Genomic DNA, 17,993 nt, shown 5'->3' with positions numbered 1-17,993 from the left:
TCACTCTACCCAGAGAATGAACTAAATACTGAAATTATAGTTTCAGGGTAGTGTATCATTTAGGAAGGTATTTTAAATAGTTTCATCTACCAGGATGGTAACTGATTATTTTAAACATCCATCTCTAATCCCTTGAGTAATAGCATTAAATTAGGGAATATTCAGCCATTTCCTTCAAGGCAGAAATTTATTCTTGTCAAATGTTTACCAACTCCCTTATTGCTATACAATGCATTTCAGCAGTGTTTCACTCTAAGGTATGTTGGTAGTATTTAATAACTTATCGTTAATAATAGAGGAAATACTTTGCAAAAGCAAAGCAAAACTGTTCTTCATAAAGCTGAACTATACTAGAATCTAGTGAAAAGAGAGTTGTGGCAGTATCACATAATTGAAGATAAAAGACAATATCAACCATATAATTAAATTAACTGTGGATGCTGGCGACAGCTGATGGTAGAAGTCGATGCTTTAACTCAGGTAATTAAGGAGTTAACTTTAGCCATTAATTAGTTAACTAATGTTAACTAATTAACTGTTTAGTTAATGTTTAGTTAACTGTTTAGCCAACTTAACTTTACTAAAGTGCTAGCTCTGTTTAAAGAGTGGATATGTATGGGGGGAAAAAAAACAACAACCTGTACTGAGTTTGGGAGAAACTACAACTACTTTCTGTTCCTTCTTTCCTTCCAAGCTAAGTAAGAATACAGCAGTCTTCTCTGCTCCTGTCTGTAGGATAGCTTCTCCAGCAGCCTGATCACAAGCCTAGGATACCTGGTGAGGTAGGCAACAGGAGATGCCTCTGAGCATTAATCCCAAGCTACTTCAAAACAAACACAAATGCTTAGCTTTGGTTACTCCTAGGCCTCCTCTTATCTTTCCTGAGGCCCTAGTGCTGCTGGCAGGACACAGGTACTTGGGAGTTTACAGCCTGGGGGGGCCTTTCAATGAAACACAGTACTGTGGCTTAGAGCCATGTCATGCTTTATGTAGTATAGCCTCATGTTTAATCTGTGTCTTAATTCTACCTTGATTACTTCAGGAAGTACATTTGGGTAAGAGGGAACTGGCTTCTTACCTAGAGCAAGCTCTTTGCTGCACGTGGCTTTGTGCAACACCTTTCTTGCACCCAGCTTCAATTCTTGCCAGTAGCTCAATACTGTTTCCTACTTGCAGTACCACACAAATTTCACCTGTTTGTAACAGCTGGCTTGGCACCTCTTAAGCAGTATTTCACAGCATTACCAGTTTCTTCCATTTGGACACCTAAATGATAGTAGGCTTATACTTAAGCGACCAGTGGGAGAAAAGAGGCTTTCCAAGGCTGAGCTTGGGAAACAGAGATGTGCAACAGAAAGCCAGAACCCTGAACTAGGGCTTTGGGTCACAGAGTTGATGGGGGTTCATGGTCTGCTTTTTCCTCCCCTTGCATTAAGGCTGAAGGTAGGTAGGACTGCTCATGCAGTGGGCACATCCATACTTAGTACAACAGTTAGACTGACCTTACACTGTTTGCACCATAAGGGACAGAAACACAGTGACACTTCCATAGCTATAGGCTTTCTATTTTGCTCTGAGGGACTATCTAAGTAAGGGGCCACAACACACACTACCTAATTGCAGGTATGTTAATATCCTCCTCGTTCCATGGAAGCTAGGCGTTATTTAAGGGAAGCTACCTCTCCCCCTCAAAACAGTACCTTTGTTATATCCTGGAGGAGGAGGAGTTCTGTGAGAAGGTTTAAGGTCTAGGGATTGTACCTGTCCATGCACAGTAGTATGAACTGCCTGCATGCAGTCCTGTAGATGCAACTGTCTTCCATCTTTATATAGGACCCCTACATGGAAAGAAGTTGCAGAAGATAGTTGCAGCTTCCCCTTTTGGCAAAAACACAGCAAGGAACGAGCTAGCACAGTTGGTCTCCCCAGTATAAACTGGGCCATCCAATAACAAACAGGGAGCAGAAATGATGTCTGCTCAGCATCAGTGCCTGCTTAGATCAGTGTTCCTCCCCATTCCTGAAAGGGGCCTGCTAACTAAGCCTTATTCAGATGAACAGTGAAAACAAATCCACTCTAATACTTGGTCAGGTCAGACTAGGAAAAGAAGGACTTATTCCTCATCTTGGTCACTCTGTTATGCAAGGATGTCATAATAAATGGCTGGTTTTTTGGTCTGGTAACGAAACTGCTCTAGGTGCAGGCCAATCCTCAGAAGAACAGCTTCATCCCACCATTTTGCCATGACCTGGGAGAAGAGAAGAGAGGCAGAGAGAGAAGGGGGGGGAGGGGAAGTAGCATCATCACATACAGATGTTCTTGAAAGCCCTGCAAACGTAACTATATTTTTTCCCCCCCAACAGCACCAAAAGGACACATGCTTTTCCCTTTTACCCCAGTAAGTATGGTATCACTGCATTTGGGATAAAGGCAGCTGTGTGACTTTTAATTAAAGACATGGACCTTTCATTTAAATGGACCCATTTCAAGAGGGAGAAGAGCAAGGAAGGGCTTAAAGAAGTTACAGAACTGAGAAGTAAGGAAAAGGGGAGAAGAATAGTGACAAATAGTGGGTACTGATGCAAGTACACAGGGAGACAGAAATCTATCTCCCAGATACCTGAAGAGTCCCTCTGCCACTCAGGAGTGAGTTACTCTGAGGCAAGTCTCTTCACCCACAAGTTAAAACTTCATTACTAGTACCTGCCAACTCCTCAGGTGTGCTGTGTGGAACAGCAGGAACCTGGTTATAGTGGTTCAGGACAAAGCCAGCTGGGGATATTGTGGCCCAGCATTCACAAAGAGCCAGTGCTCACCTGGAAGCTGATAGGAAGCCCAGCAGTAGAATATCCAATGGGGACCACAAGGCCTGGAATCCCAGTGAAGTTACCAAGCTGCATGAACCTGGGGGAAAAGCTGTTGTCAGGATTCCTGCCTTGGGACAGCAGCAAAGCCATTCTTTTTTGGGAGAGGCAGCTAGGATCGAGCTGTTTCTAAACTTTTGCTTCCATAGTGCAAGCAACACTCTTCTTACCTCATGGACCGGACTGTGAAGGACAAATCGCTGCTGCCAGTCAAGAGGTCAGATTCATAGATTCTTGGGGCAGTAGAAGCAACAGCTGTGGAGGAATCACAGAATGATTGAGATTGAAAGGGACCTCAGGAGGTCATCTTGTCTAACTTGCTGTCTCAAGGATGGTCAGCTAGAGCAGGTTGCCCAGGACCATGTCCGAATGGCTTCTGAGTATCCCCAGGGATGGAGATTCCACAGCCTCTCTGAGCGACCTGATCCAGTGCTTAAAGAGCAAAGGAAGAGTCAGGCAGTGACTTCTTCAAGGAACAGCTCAGTTCATTAAAGCCACGTGTTTGATATACATTGGTGATGCAAACTCATGCCCCTGGAACGTAATCAAGTCATTGGGATTTATGAATTAAGCAGTTAGTTTCTATTTAGATCAAGAACATTTGCATACATAAGTAGATATGCAGTCCCTCCTGTGTAAATGTGCTGGCTTTGCAGCTCCTGTTTCAAGTACCAAGAAGGAGTTTCTCACTGCCATGGATATAGGCAGTAAGTCTAGAAATACACAGCAAATCTAGAAATACACAGCAGTCTTTCTAACCAGGCTGCGTTACGTTCTAAAGGCATGAGGCACAGCAAAGTCTTTGCACAAAAGTCATGCTCTTAAAATTGGAGAAGGAGAGTTAATGGAGTAACTGTTCTTAAAATGCGCCACACAGCTGTTGGAGACCAGAGCTCTTTGGCAAGGCTGCCAATACCTGGCGTAAGGATACAGTTCACAGTGGTGAAGATCTCTCGCAAAAATCTCATGCTCCGAGTTCTTTGTCGATTTGCCTGCAAGCAGAGAGACTACTGTCTGACCGGGCCCTCTTGGTTCATGAGGCTCACGTTTAATGATGACAGACTCTGCCCATCAGAGCCTATGCCTTTGCAAAAGAAGACACCATTCCTGCAGCCTGGAATCAACATGCAGGACACCAATCCACATGGCATGTCCTCTGTGGTGCCCCACCTTTCACAGCAGAGGGCAGTACAGCTGGGCGGTATCTTTCCACGTGTATGGGGAGGTTAAGAGAATCCTCTACCCCACCTTTACAATTTCACTAGGTGCCTCCCTTCAGCCTTCACCAGAGTATGTTCCTTACCGTAATATAATCCAGAGCTGTGAACTGGGAAGCCAAGGCCAGGTTAGCCCGAGTGTCCAAATTCTGAAAGGGAAAACATCAATCATGGCTCTGCTTGCAAGAAACTGAGTGGGACAGCCCAGGAGTTCTCTTCCAGGTCTGCTCTCCTGTATCAGTAGCCATCCAACAGGTGGTTTGTCATAAAAAAAGCAGGAGACCCTCAGGTTTCTCACTGACATGACACTTGTTCTGTGTCAGCCAGGACAACTACTGCCACTGATCCAAGCTGCTGCTACTTACCATTTCCTGGAAATGTTTATTGAAGTCAGGTTGCAGGAAGTCCCTCATCTCACTGAGAATGCAGATTACATGTGCTACTCGCACTTCCTCCATCTCTGGAAGAGACACTTCAACCACGCTGGCTCCTAAACTCTGCAGGTGCTCCACAGCTGAGTACAGAACAGGTAAAGCACAGACAGCATCCTTGAGTTCACCAGACTTCATAGAAGGGCTGTGAATCCCCACCCGCTTGAGAAGTTAGAGACCCCATAAGCCATTACAAGGCAAGCATCTTCAGTGCATCATGTGGCATGCAGACTGCTGCAGCTGCTTCTCATAGGTAAAAGCCTTCAGCCTAACTAGATCTCGATGTTCCAGTAGGGGCTTGCAGACAGGTTCCTAACTTACCCGCTCCATTTTGGCCAAGTTCATCTCCTCCCTCTAGCCCCCCAGTTAACCCAAAGAGTAAAGGTGGACTGACAATGCTTCCCTGAGCACTTGACAAGACCGATATTCTATCAGCATGAAGTGATTATTTAGCATCATGAGATTCTCATTCAAAGCCTCTTCTGAACCACAATGGTAGAGGAACCCAGGGGATACTCAAGAGACCAGGTCAACAGTACAGGTTCACTAAATCCTGATGCACTTTAGCAAGGCTGAACACCAATACTTTGGGAAAAGTGAATTTTTTGCAGTCTAAAAAGAATCCCCTTCTTTCTTTGACCCCAACTTCTTCATAAATACCCAATCTTGCCTATTTTGCTGGGTTATGGTGCATCTCTCCTAAGAAAATGCTACACACGTAGAAGCGTGAGTGTCTATGGAAATAAGGAGGATGAAGAAAATCCAGGCAAACAAAGCCTGAATACTGTGAACTCTCTCAGCTCCAATGCATAGGAGGCCAATTACTATACCAGGCATTGCAGAGTCTTCCCCCCCCCTTCCCCCAAGTACTCACCAGCGTCAATTTTGCTTAGTCTAAAATCTGACAAAGCCACTCTAAAAGGCACCATTTGGCTGATTTCAAGGAAATAGCAGAGGACTGGATACATCACAAAGACCTAGCCCTGTCTTTCCTACTGTTGTGAAAAAAGTCCCTCCCTTAAAAGTCTTTTACCGTTAAAGCTTGCAGAGTAAGTATTACTGAGCACAGATCTGTCTTTATACAGACAGAGACTTAGCACACTGGACTGCATTCTTCCATTGTAACCCGACAAGCCTACAACTGCCAAGCTTTTTAACCCTCAGCAGTCAGGAGGGCTTCCCTAACACAAAGCTACTGCTGTTTGTCCAGCCAGACCTCTTTAAGCATCTGCCTTTAAGGACTTGAGGCAAGATCTTTTTAATGCATAAGAGGAGCACCAAGTGATACCATGACATCAGACAGAATAAGAGACTTACAGACTTTTCCTCTTTACCTTTCTCACAGATGGACAGGACTTCAGCATCACATGCCTAGAGAAAAACAGGCAAGAACTAAGTAGACTTTAATCACTGCCCTCCTCTCCTTGGTGAGCACACTCACCAGGACTTCAGTCTTCATGGAGCTTTCCTTGCTCCTGTCCCTAATGGCAGTGAAACACAGCCCTCCAGGACTGCCTTATGCCACCTGCTCCAAGAAAACAGCTTGCAGGTCATACCCCTATGGAAAAGGAAAGGTCGTCTTTTCCAGAGGAGAGGATATTCCTCCTCTGCACTGGGACAGAGCCAGAAAGAGTCCTTGTTTTCCTCCACGGAAGAAATCCTGAGCACATTTGTGGGGTTGCATTACAATTGCCAAGCGGTACTAGCTTGCAAGCCCAGTTTCTACATTGGAATGATGAAATACCACTCAGCAGCTACAGCATTGTCACCAAATGGATGCACTGATTTTCCTCATTTGATTTTAAACTAACTGCCTTTTGTAATCAGTTCAGAAGCATTGCTTCCAATAGAAACAGCAGTACGAGGAAGCAGACTGCCATCAACTGTACAGTATTTACCTTTACTCATGCCTCCAACAGACTTTTACTCAAAAGGCTGACTTAGGAAAAAAATCTATCCCTGTCGATGTTTTCACCCAGGCTATATTCTCTTCCAATTATAGGACTAAATATGAGAAGGTCTAATGATGACAGGCAAGAGAACAGTGAATGCACTGAATTCCTTCAAAATCTCATTTTGCAAAGCAGCAGAAAGAGAGAGAACAGGCACCTTAAAAAATGTCCAGTCCACTCCCAGTTTTAAGCCTTTCAGGTCAGGAGCACACATACCAGATAGGGTTGCTTCGGGCTGGTTTAGTCCTGCAGGGAACAAAAGAGTTCCTCCTTTTATCTAGGATGCCTCTAGGAGGCAGAGCACCTGGGCTCAGGGAGGGAGAGGGCTCACCTACCATATGGATAGAGCGGATCCGGCTCAGCAAGGATACTGTAAACAATAGCTGCATCTGCCACTGAGGTACAGATAGGGCCTGTGAAAGAGAGATCAGTTATAAAACTGTGACAAGGGGTAAATAGTACCTCCCTCCCAAGGTCTTTTGTAGGCACAGATTGCCTCCCGTGTGAGAACACCACACAGCAAGGTCCCTGTGGAGCACAAGTCCTCTTACCTACGCTGACTGTGGAGTAGGAGAGTGGCAAGCTGCCATGAGAACTGATGCGCCCAAACGTACCTAGAGAAAAAGAAATGGGCAGTTAGCTAGATACCAGCAGTCGCTGGTAAGATCTGACCTAGATGGCTCTGGTGCACCCAGTCAGTAAGCAACACACCCCTGCCAGTCACTTTTATGTCTGCCGTTTCAAAGCCCAGTTACTCATCTTTCAATACCCTGTTCTGCTGACCACAATCTGTCTCATCAGTGAAACAGATGCATTCAACAAATAGTGAAACTGTTTTCCCCCACAAGAAATTATTTAGTTGAGGGGAAATATGTGCAGGGACATTTTGAAATACAGGCATTTATGTATGCAGAAGCAGCATCTATGGTATGGAGGACGGAGAGGCAGGAGGCAGAATTATCAACAGCAGGAGATACCACGCCCTGGGAGATCTCACCCACTTCACCAGTGAGACTTCGTGCCTAACATCAGTTGTCTTCTGCAAGTACTCATATCGCCTTTCTGACCAGTTACATTTTTGTCATCGTCATCATTATCTTCCTCAGCTGAATCAAGATTCATCAAGTTGATCACATGTGAAGGATGGAAAAACAGAGTAATGGCTGAGCATCTGGTCTCAGATGAAGCAGCTAAGATCCTTTGGAATGATAAAACATTGCAAAAAGCCAGCATCTCTTCCAAGTGACAATCCTGCCTTGCTGCCTTCCATGCTGTAGACACTGCCCTGTGCATTTCTTACGTCCTCTGCACATTCTCCTTGATTACATTAATTCTTACTGCAAAAACTGTATTGCTACTTCTTGTAACATTGAGATAAGAGAGAATGGCTACATCCTGATTTCATACAAGCCTATTACCAGGTTTAACTTACCAGATACAAATCTGAGCAGCGTCAGCCTCTCCATATAATTGGGGTGATGGCAAACCATCGTAGGTGGAGATGCTTTTCACCAACTCACTACAGATACCCAACTATGTTGGGAACACCTCCCAGCAGAGAAGGAAGATTGAAGAGGGACGAATGGGTACAAAGAAAAGCAGCAAGCATGTTTTGTTTAGCATTTGACTCAAATAAGTTAGGGGTTTTTGTACATCTGTTCAATAGCCAGTACTGAGAATACTTCCACTCTGCCAGTCCAACCTACGTGACACTCAGAGTGTTACATTCCAGAACTTCTCTGGTCAAGTTTTGCTTGACAGGAATTAATGGACTGTGCCCGACTTGTTTGTGGCATTCTATCTGATACAGCAAACAAGACACACACCCCCTCTATGATTAAAAGGCTCTACCTTTCAGCCCCACCACACCACAGAATGAAGCAGGAATCCTCACAGAGCCGCCTCCATCTGTGCCAATAGCCACTGGGCAGAGACCTACAAAAAAACCCACACATTGGCCTGTGATCAGAGACGTATCATGTTGCCCTGTCCATTCTACCAGCAGCTGTAGCGAAGACAGCACACAGAGCTCTCTGTTCAGCTAGGAGTCCCCTCCAGCTTCTAAACCCACTCATAAAAACTAAATGCCTGAGGTACTTTGGCTCAGGACCTTCCTCCCACCACCCCTGAACTCCATGTAGGACCACCTACCTGCTGCTACAGCTGCTGCTGACCCACTGGAGCTCCCACCTGTGAAGTGGTTAGGCTTGTAGGGATTCCTAGGGATCTTGTGGTACCTGAGGCAGACAAATAGTGTTGAATCTTTTCCGAGGAAGGACCGCGTGCACTACAGGGCAGGAAAAGATCCAGAAACACAGCTCAGGGATTCCGATCACTTAGTAAAGAGATACCTTTCATCCCAGATTGTGCTATGTCCCTAGAAAATAAGATGCTAAAAAGACTTCTGCCTCAGAGTCCAATCTCTTGTTACCATAAGCAGCCTATCCAAAAGAGACAGACTCAAAACAAGAGAAAGGATGCCGCTCCAGCTCTTCTGTGACAGCACTGTACCATTACTGCATGCCACAGTGCAGCATGCAATTCCAAAAGGTAGAGCAGTTGGTGGCCAGCAATTCTTACAGACAAGCAAGTCAGCATCCCCAGCTCTGCCCTTTATCCCAGAGCAGCAGCTCCCAAAGTCTCCCGTCTGACCAGTCCCCAGACACCAAACAGACTTGCCAGGCAGCGGAGTATTCAGCCGACCTCACAAAGTGAGAAAATGCCCGGCCACACTGTTGCAGCTGAGGGGGAGCCCCAGTTCCATCCAGCTGCATGTGCACGAAGCATCACTCTGCACATGGCTTATCAAGGCTGTGAGGACCACTGCTCTGGAATAGCAGTTCTCAGCTTGGCTATAGCTGGAGAATTCACAACAATAAAGCAAATTCCAGTGAACCTGTTTTAGCTAGGAAATAAAACCACTACATTCTCCTGAGATGACTGTACCTTTTCTTACTGTTCTGGGCCTTTAGCCATTACTGTGACTGAGCACTGGATTATTATTTATTTGTCTTCTGTCACCGCTTTTGTCTACCACTCATCCTGTAAACATTCACACCTCCAGGCCTGTAAGGCCTGGCAAACCAAGTTCCTTACTCAGCAGACACTTGGATCCTCTCCTTTCTTTGGTTTCAGGAGCTTTCAGGCTTCCACAGCTACTCTGACCCTCAAATCTACAATGCTGGGTTTTCATACCCCCAGGGTTCTCCCTGCACAGGGTGCTTCTGTCAGTTTTATTCTCACATGCTTGCCCTATTTTTGTACCCTTCCCTGTGAGTTCTGGACAGGCTTTTAGGTCTTTCTAGACCCAGGGAGAGGGGAAAGGGATTTTTACCTGTTAGGGTTGCATCCAGTTGTTCCAGTCCCTAGTTCATGCATGTTTGAGACCCCAATAATGACAGCCCCAGCCTCTCGCAGCTTCTTGGCCACAGTAGCATCTTCTGTTTCGGGCTCTGTCCCAAGGTACACTGTTCCCACTCGGTGATGGTAAGGTACCTTAGCAAGAAGACACCTTATTATTCATTGTAAAGCCCTGGCAAGGTAGGCAGGCACATGTGCATGCTTCACATGCACACTTCAACTCCACAACAGATCCCAGACATTAGGGCCTACAGAGTTAAGTAAGGGCTAGGAAGCCTCACTCTTCAACTTGTCCTGTGTTGGTTTCTGTTAGGACAGACACTTAACCCTTCAACATATGGTCTTTCTCCCATGCAGAGGAGTCCTTTTAATACCATGATACAGAAGAGGAGAAACACATAGATGGTGAAAAAGTCTGCCTCCGTGCAGCAATGCAATTGCTGCAGAACAGTCACCTTCACCCCACAGCACACAGGAGCTCTATTATTCATTTTTCTGCAGACAGAGCTGCAGCATTTCAGATCTGCAGTGCCTTGGAGCAAGGCACCGAGATTAGATGGATGCCAAAATACCAGATGGACTCATTGTCAGGGTATGTTAAGTACTCTTCACTTCAATGCAGCAATGGAAGAATCTGTACATAAACAGGACTCCCACCGTATGGGTAGGTCTCTGCAGAGCCTACGACAGCTTGATGGCACTGCCAGGAGTATTTAATGGGAACTGTTGTTATGCCACAGGCAAAACTCCTTGTGAGTGGGAATTTTCAAAGTAACGTGCATATTTCTGACACAAGTATGTCCTTTAAGGTAAGGAGAGAGGGATGCTTTGCCAGTGGAGCAGTCAATGCCTGAGAAATATAGACAGTTACACCCACCACTACAGATGCTTTTATACATTCTCATTTCATCATAAGAGGGACTTGTTTCCCACCCCCACCCGCTACTCCCCATGGATTAAAAAGATCAGTACAAGATATGGAACATGTCTGCTGTACCAAAGATCTGTCTTCACCTGGCAAAACTTGTTAATCCTACTCATTACAAATCCACATACTACCCCTTATTACAAATATATTCTCAGGCTTCTGCTGAGGAGCTGGCCTTAAAACCATGTCACTGTGAGTTGTCCAGGTTGTCCACCTACAGCATGAACTGACAGCTAGACAAGGAAACTCACCACTTTGAACTCTTCTTTCAGACACACCGGGATGCCATCCAGATAAGACAGGGTACATTTATTCCTGTAACGAGCAGTGGAGGCCTCAGCCATCTGCACGGAGGGGAAAAAAAAAAAAGTATATGTTATATATATTTAGTCAAGCTGAAGGTCATTACCAGTATCAGAACAGATACCAAAAATGGTGCTCTGAGGCTTCCACTAAGCCAAACTATAAAAGTTTCTTTCTTCTTCCACCATATGCTGATGGGAAACTACTACTTGGAAGCATCTATGCTAACGGATGCTACATAAGCACAGAAGTCCTGTTTTAAACACAGTCATCCAGCAGAAAACAGATTGCTTTAATGCTACCTCTCTTTGCAGGAAGGAAAGCAAACTTCTTTGTAGTCCTCTACACAAGGAGGGAGGAAAAATGTACATATTTTTCTGTGCAATATATCAGCAGAAGAGCCTCTGCCCCTTCTAATGGATGCTACTGCTCTTGGGGTGGCAGAGGCCCCTTTCCTACCAGAGGCAGATATTACCAGCATTATTTGCTCCTGGTCCCATTGCACTATCGCTCTGAGTGGGGGCGTGGATTTGTCGCAGTCCTCCAGCATGGCAATGATGTTCTTTGCTACCTGAGATGGCGTCAGCTTCCCACTCCTACAGGACAGGAGAAGTTGGGACCTTGTTACAAGACCCCCACACCACACCCACACACAGGGTTTGTCTCTCACATAGCAAGATGGCAGCTGCCACAGCTGTAAGCAAGAACTAGACAAGAATCTGTGTGTGGTGATGATTTCAACACAGTTGACACCATCAAGACAGGAGACTCCCTTCCTTGAGGGGAGAATTTGCCTACACAGCACACCCCCAAGCCTCAGAGTAGGGGCAGAAGTTAGGAGAGTTACCCAGATATTCCTGAACCACCAGATAAACAGGGAAGAACAGCTGACAGCTTTACAGAGAGCCTTCAAGCTCCTGAAAGCCTGAGGCTATGAAACTCCCAGTATCATGAGCTAAGACCAAGAGGCCAGCCCCCTTTATACAGACCTCCCATTACAAAGAAGGGGCTCCCAGCAGTACTGTCATAACCCACCTTTAACAAACAGGCCTTCCCTCCCTTCTGGCAAAAGGCTACGTTACACCACAAACACATCTATCTCTGGCTGACATGAAAGCCTCACAGTCAGGGTGCACCTATAACACCAGACTGCAGTGTCAGCCTTTTGCTCCAAGGCCACAGCCTACTGACAGAGGTGGCCCTTGAGGAACATGTGCCAGGAGCGCAAGAGGATTTATCTGAGCACTCCACATCTGGCACATGTTCCAGTGGCAACCAGGAATTACTGAGCAGTCAACAGCTCGCAGAATCTCAGAGTCAGGGATGTGCTTCCAGCTGTTCCCGAGCTGGACATATTTAGTTGGTGAAAGCAGTCAAACTGCTCACAGGAGCACAAGCAGCTGGGGAACCAAGGGATACTTCAGAGACCCACAGTATGTGCAACTCGCATCATCCAGATGAACCTTCCTCTCCTTCTCACTCATGTGTTTGGGCAAACAAGGTATGTAGAAATCTCTCCCAGAGAAGACTAACAATAAGCCAAGGAAAACAGCATTTAAATATCCTTGCAGGGCTTGTAAAAGTTGTGCCAGCTCACCCTGTTGGCTTTCCTTCATTATTCTATTAGAGGGAAAAGATTGCGAAGTGGTACCTCAAGGACAATCCTAACAAAGAGATGTCTGAGAGCTTGTGGAACAGTAGCAGCCCACAGCAGGGGAACATACGAGACAGGTTGCTCCCAGACCACAATTTCACCTACCGGTAGCAGTCCAGGTAGTCTTTGATCCCTTTGAAGTTAAACCCATTGCTAGCAGAATCAGACCTGCAAAGACAGGATTAAAGGGGCAACTGTGAACCATCAAAGCCATCTCAGTTTAGACGTGCGGACTTCAGTATCACAGTCCAATGCAGGCTGGGCATCACTCACTTCCAGTAAACCTGCTGGTCACCATTTGGACTGCTAGCCTACACGTTTCAGCTCACACACTATCAGACTCCTTGCACACATACAAGACACCAGGTACACTAAGGGTGCCACAGAAATAAGGGGTCAGTCTTGCTGACACGTTCTAGTTGCTTCACATTTCTACTGCAATGCAGCAGTCACTAAACTGTTCAGAATTTATTCCAGTTTTACATTTGCTACTCACCACTGGAGCATTACAGAATAGCTAGAATATACTGGTAAACCTACTCCCAGACTCTCTGTCCCAAGTTCGATCCAGATAGCCAGCAGCACATACAGTGTGTGGTGCAGGAGGGGGAAGAGACTTTATGCAGCACACAAAGATTCACATCAGCAAACTGCTTAAAAACTAAATCAATGGCTCTAGCACATAAGAAATAGACCATTTCTAATCACAACAGGATGAACATAAGATTATCTGAAGAGCTAGCTGCAATTACTACTCCTGTGATGTCTCCATATCATCACCCAAACCGGAAGCCATACCCTGGAATAGGACAGCATATGGCACCATAATGTGCTACGCAGGGAACAAGCAAGGCTCCAGTAACCTGCCCTGTAATACTCAATATATCACTGGTGGAGCTAAGAACACAAGAGCCAGAAGGCTGCACTCACCCTGACCAATGCCTGCAGGAAATACATCCCTTCCTCTAAAGTGAAGGAGCTGAAAGTTTTTTCTTGCTCTAGCTTAAGAACTCAAGCACGGAGCAAGCTTAGTCTTGCTAAAAGCAGCGATACATACAGAGAACCCACCCTCTGAGACGCTGATGAAGTCACAGACGTCTTCAGCAACTACTGGATAGGCCCACAAGTAAGAAAACCAGATGGGTAGAGCATTCAGAGCAGCCCAGCTGCTCCCACCTCAGCATCAGCCTCAGTGAGAGAAGTGAGCCTGAGTAATGTTTTGCCTGGAATCTAGTGGGATTTAATCAAGTACAGGCTGCAATCAAGAAGCTGAACAGGCTTTTAACCAAGCAACCTAATTAACAAAGCCTAATTTCTTGTAGACTGTTTTCTTTATACCCTGCGTTCCTTCTCTCCTCTAAGCAACCCGTGTTCTCTTTGAGATTCCTTGCAGGCAAGAAACAGCTCACCTGCAAACTCACTTAACAGGATGTATGTGCTGACTAGCCAACCATTAAGTGTATCTGCTCTCATAGTGCAACCACAGTCCTGGCAAGGGCAGAACTTGGTCTCTCTCCCCAGTAAGCAGGCTCCCTGAAGCTTGCAGAAACTTCACATTGCTTGTAACTACTGGAAATTTGTAAGTTATGAAAGCAAAGACAACTGACAGCACAATTTGTTTTGTAAAGTAGCCGGGCGTGGAAAAAGATTTTAATCCAAATTACTGACAATGAAAGCTTCCCACTAATATAGTAGTGCCAACACGCGTGTTCTTCCACTCCACTCTTACACATCACATACTGACCTTGTATCTATCAGCTGCTCAATAATATCCGAAGTGCTTTTAGCCTCAGACTTGTCTTCTATAACCTCCGCAGCAACCTCTGGGATAAACGTGGGATCTTCGTGAATGTCAAGTGAACGCATGAGCGAGAAGTTGTTCAGCCTGAAAGAGAGTCACTGCTAGAGTTTGCAAGCTCTACCATGACTAATTTTTCAGACTGTTCAGAGGGAACCTTACCCAAGAACATTTTGTCATAGCAGTCTGCTCTCACAGCAGGGAGTTGCAACAGCTACAAGATAATCTCTCTCACACCTTTCCTAAAGGCGGCATCAAATCTATTCTGCTTGCTTTGTTAAGCCTCCTACCTCTTGACATAAGGCCAGCCAGCCTCCATAAACCCAAGCTGGGAAAGAACCGGTGAAAGTTTTTGATTCACTTTAATTACACATATCACCCACAGACCAATAAAGACAGGAATGGAGAGGAAAAGAAGAGGAGAAAGTAGTATAAGCCATATGTTCAAGCACTAATCCTGTTAAAACAAGCACCTCTTCAGACTTTTCCATGACCTGCTTCAACATAGTTCATTTGCAACCAAATACAACAGGGATTGCAGCACGAGTCCAGGGCTTGCAACAAGTAATGAAGCAAGGAAGTCAAGACCTTGTCATAGATGTCAAGAAATGATCTGCCATATAACAGCAGTGACACTGGTCTGGGTTTGATTCACTCAAAAAGCGCATGCCCCAAGTAAAAATTCAGGGGTACCAATTGTGTGTAATACATTTCTCAGTGTCTTGGGATCTGCACAGATGACCCATCAAATGACAGGCAAACTATGCGAGCCAAGTGTGAGCTTGAGGTTCCTGACACCTCTTACCCAAGTGGCTCTTAGTGCAATGTACACTTGAAAGCACAGTTTCTAAACAAAAACATAAATGAGAGAGGAGAAAAGGCTGACCTCAAATGGTGAATATCATTAAAAAGAACACCTCTGGCCTCATTTCCCCACTACTACTATTCTTTTACCACTACTGGTGATAAACACAGCAGATTGACACATCCACTTTGAAAGACAGACTGCTCTTTAGCAAATGAACAGAAAGGCAAAGAGGCAAGCTGGCGAATTCGGTTTCTGTGCACCTGCCCGAGTATGAAAAAAGGTTAATTTCTTCTGATAGAGACCCACTCAAACCCAAGTAGTTAAAAAACAATAATCTAGTAAACAACATCTATGACAATCTTGCTCACTCTCCAATCAAGTTATGCAGCTTCCCTCTTAGAAAAGGTCATTTCAGATAACCTCTAAGTGGTATGCAATGCAAGCCCCTTTTAAAAAAAAAAAAAAGAAAAAAAGAAACTTAGAGGGGGAGAAAACTCCCACTCTTACCTTATTAAGAATGGCAGTAAGCAGATCTGTCCAAAAGCCTAGAAGTAAGCAGAAACATTGGTTTGCAGTTACTTTGACCCAAACACCTTCCTCACTAGACAAGGAATGCTGAATGTGCTCACAATTGCTGCAGTCTCAGGGCACCCTAGAGAGCATGCAATGCTATGAAGTAAAAAAATAGCACAAATACTTGTATTTCAGGCCACAAAATTGGCCTGAAATGCTTTCCCCCCACGTCTCATATTTATATAATTATAAGGAGTGTATTCTTCTGGCTGTCCTGCCTTTGTCCTTCCCTGACTCAGCCCGGAAAGCCTGCAGTTGCAGGCTGTAACACCATTAAGAGGCATCCATATAGCTCCCATCCATTACTTTCTTCATGTTCTGCAGATTATGCAAACATTGGATAAGGTAGAAGCTTATTATTATTTTGTTTATCCCACTGTTAGGATCTTTCCTGTCACTCAACCAGCTCCTGCAGTAAATCGAGTCAACTTGGAAAAGCATGGGAAATTTAGAGACTCCATGGTAAGAAGACAGCTGAAAACACTCTTTGAATACCTTGATTCCCAGTGTAGCAATACCAGCAGTCCCAAATTGACCAGCCTTGTTCTAGCCTGTCTTAATAGCTCAACAATGGACTTCAAAAACCTGTTAAGGGATGTACAAATACAGTACGAGTCTGAAGCAAGGCTCACACTCCTAGATCCATGAAGTGATATGTTGCCTCACACATTACATAAGAATTGCAGTCTCTCTTTGAAAACGCGTTGCTCCTAATCTACATCTAATCTAAGACAGCACAACCTTGTAGGAGATTGAGAATCTCGCGTCTCCCTTCCAAGAGGGATGGATGTTAGGAAAGGAAACAAGTCCAGGGCCACACAGCAGAAGCAGCCACATAGCAAAGGATAAAAAGATATTCTGGTTGTTATATCCTGGAAGAAAGCCACTTGTAAGGTATTCTCACGAATAAACACAGCCCATCACTAGCTTTCATTCTAGGCCCAACCAGCCGCCAAGCTCTCTGTAACAGGTCACACTGCTGAAATGAGACTTTCGTGCCTAACCTTGATACTGGCTCAAAAGGAAAGGCGCAGCTGCAGCAGCAACAAAATCCACCTGCTTTCTGGTGGATGCTGCCGCAAGGCGCTCACTGCCGAGAGGATGCCAGCTTTTCTCCCCCACCATCTCCCTGCCATACAGCAGTCATGTCTCCTCCACAACGGCCTCGGCAGGAATCAACCTGCAGGCTCAAAGGCACACCAAAGCCCACCCAAGGAAGAGCACTGGGGGACAGCTGCCTTCAACGCCAAAGCCCACCCGAGGAAGAGCACTGGGGGACAGCTGCCTTCAACGCCAAAGCCCACCCGAGGAAGAGCACTGGGGGACAGCTGCCTTCAGTGCCTTCCTGAAAACCCCACTCGGAGAGCTGAAGGACCCGAAACTCTTCACGTCCGACAAAAGCTGGCGGTGGCTGTATTCTGAGTTTGATGTCAGCTTCGGGCTCTCCACACCCAAAGACACTCACGACACCCTCACCCCAGAGGCCAGCTCTCTCTCTCCCCACCTGGGAGACAGGCTGAACCCCAAACCACGCAGACAGCCACGACCTCCCTACCATTTCCCAACAAACGCGAGTTTTACTTTCCCACCGAGACCCCCTCCCTCCGAACCCCCGCCAGTCTTGGCTGGTTTCCCCCAGCAACCTTGGGTTTTACTGCCTTGTTTACCCGGCTTCCGCAACGCCGTCAGGTGCCGGGCCCGGGCGGCGACCGGCCCCGCGCCCCACTCACCGTGTTGGCCACATGGACGAAGAGGCGCAGCCCGGTGCCGCACAGCCGCGGGGCCCACTGCGGAGAGGAGGCGAGAGGTGAGCGCCGGGCCCCGCTCCCCGCCACCGCCCCCCGCCCGGCCGCCCCCCCGCTCCCTCCCCGGCGCTCACGGGGTCCCGCGGCGGGCTGCGGCCCCGCGCCTCGGCCTGGCCCGGCTCCCGGCGGCGCAGGGCGACCCCCGCGCTGCCCGTGTGCCGCCGCACACAGCAGAGGTAGGCGGCAGCGGCCGGCAGCAGCAAGAGGAGCAGCAGCAGCAGCGGCGCCATGGCTGCCCTTCCCCCGAGCCCGGCGGCGGCAGCGAGTCCCGCCCGCTGCCGGGGCGGTGCTCGGGCCTCG

General features: G+C 46.5%; 1 protein-coding gene across 1 annotated transcript; it reads right to left on the bottom strand.

Annotated features, from left to right (window-relative positions):
- Positions 1 to 583: 583 nt before the first annotated feature.
- On the bottom strand, positions 584 to 17,978 carry LOC142414797 (uncharacterized). The gene is made up of 20 exons (XM_075512484.1): positions 17,768 to 17,978; positions 17,619 to 17,675; positions 15,823 to 15,860; positions 14,454 to 14,594; positions 12,815 to 12,877; positions 11,531 to 11,651; positions 11,004 to 11,096; positions 9,799 to 9,959; positions 8,616 to 8,701; positions 8,316 to 8,399; positions 7,016 to 7,078; positions 6,800 to 6,877; positions 6,622 to 6,710; positions 5,847 to 5,883; positions 4,447 to 4,595; positions 4,168 to 4,230; positions 3,781 to 3,856; positions 3,035 to 3,119; positions 2,817 to 2,904; positions 584 to 2,248 (listed from the first exon to the last, which is right to left on the bottom strand). The coding sequence occupies exons 1-20, from the start codon at positions 17,921 to 17,923 to the stop codon at positions 2,138 to 2,140; spliced, it is 1,839 nt and encodes a 612-aa protein (XP_075368599.1). The 5' UTR covers positions 17,924 to 17,978; the 3' UTR covers positions 584 to 2,137.
- Between the last annotated feature and the right edge of the window lie 15 nt (positions 17,979 to 17,993).

The sequence above is a fragment of the Mycteria americana genome, chromosome 1, assembly GCF_035582795.1.
Source record: "Mycteria americana isolate JAX WOST 10 ecotype Jacksonville Zoo and Gardens chromosome 1, USCA_MyAme_1.0, whole genome shotgun sequence".
Classification (NCBI taxonomy): domain Eukaryota; kingdom Metazoa; phylum Chordata; class Aves; order Ciconiiformes; family Ciconiidae; genus Mycteria; species Mycteria americana.
This window is presented reverse-complemented; position numbering and strand designations above follow the sequence as displayed.

What these genes read in the sequence shown, in the direction of transcription:
- LOC142414797 (XM_075512484.1), bottom strand. Translation starts at nt 17,923, where the DNA reads ATGGCGCCGCTGCTGCTGCTGCTCCTCTTGCTGCTGCCGGCCGCTGCC. An exon ending in GAGCAGCTGATAGATACAAG is followed by an intron (nt 12,878 to 14,453) that starts GTCAGTATGTGA and finishes CTGTCTTTGCAG; the next exon opens with GTCTGATTCTGCTAGCAATG. An exon ending in GGATCCGCTCTATCCATATG is followed by an intron (nt 6,711 to 6,799) that starts GTAGGTGAGCCC and finishes TGTTCCCTGCAG; the next exon opens with GACTAAACCAGCCCGAAGCA.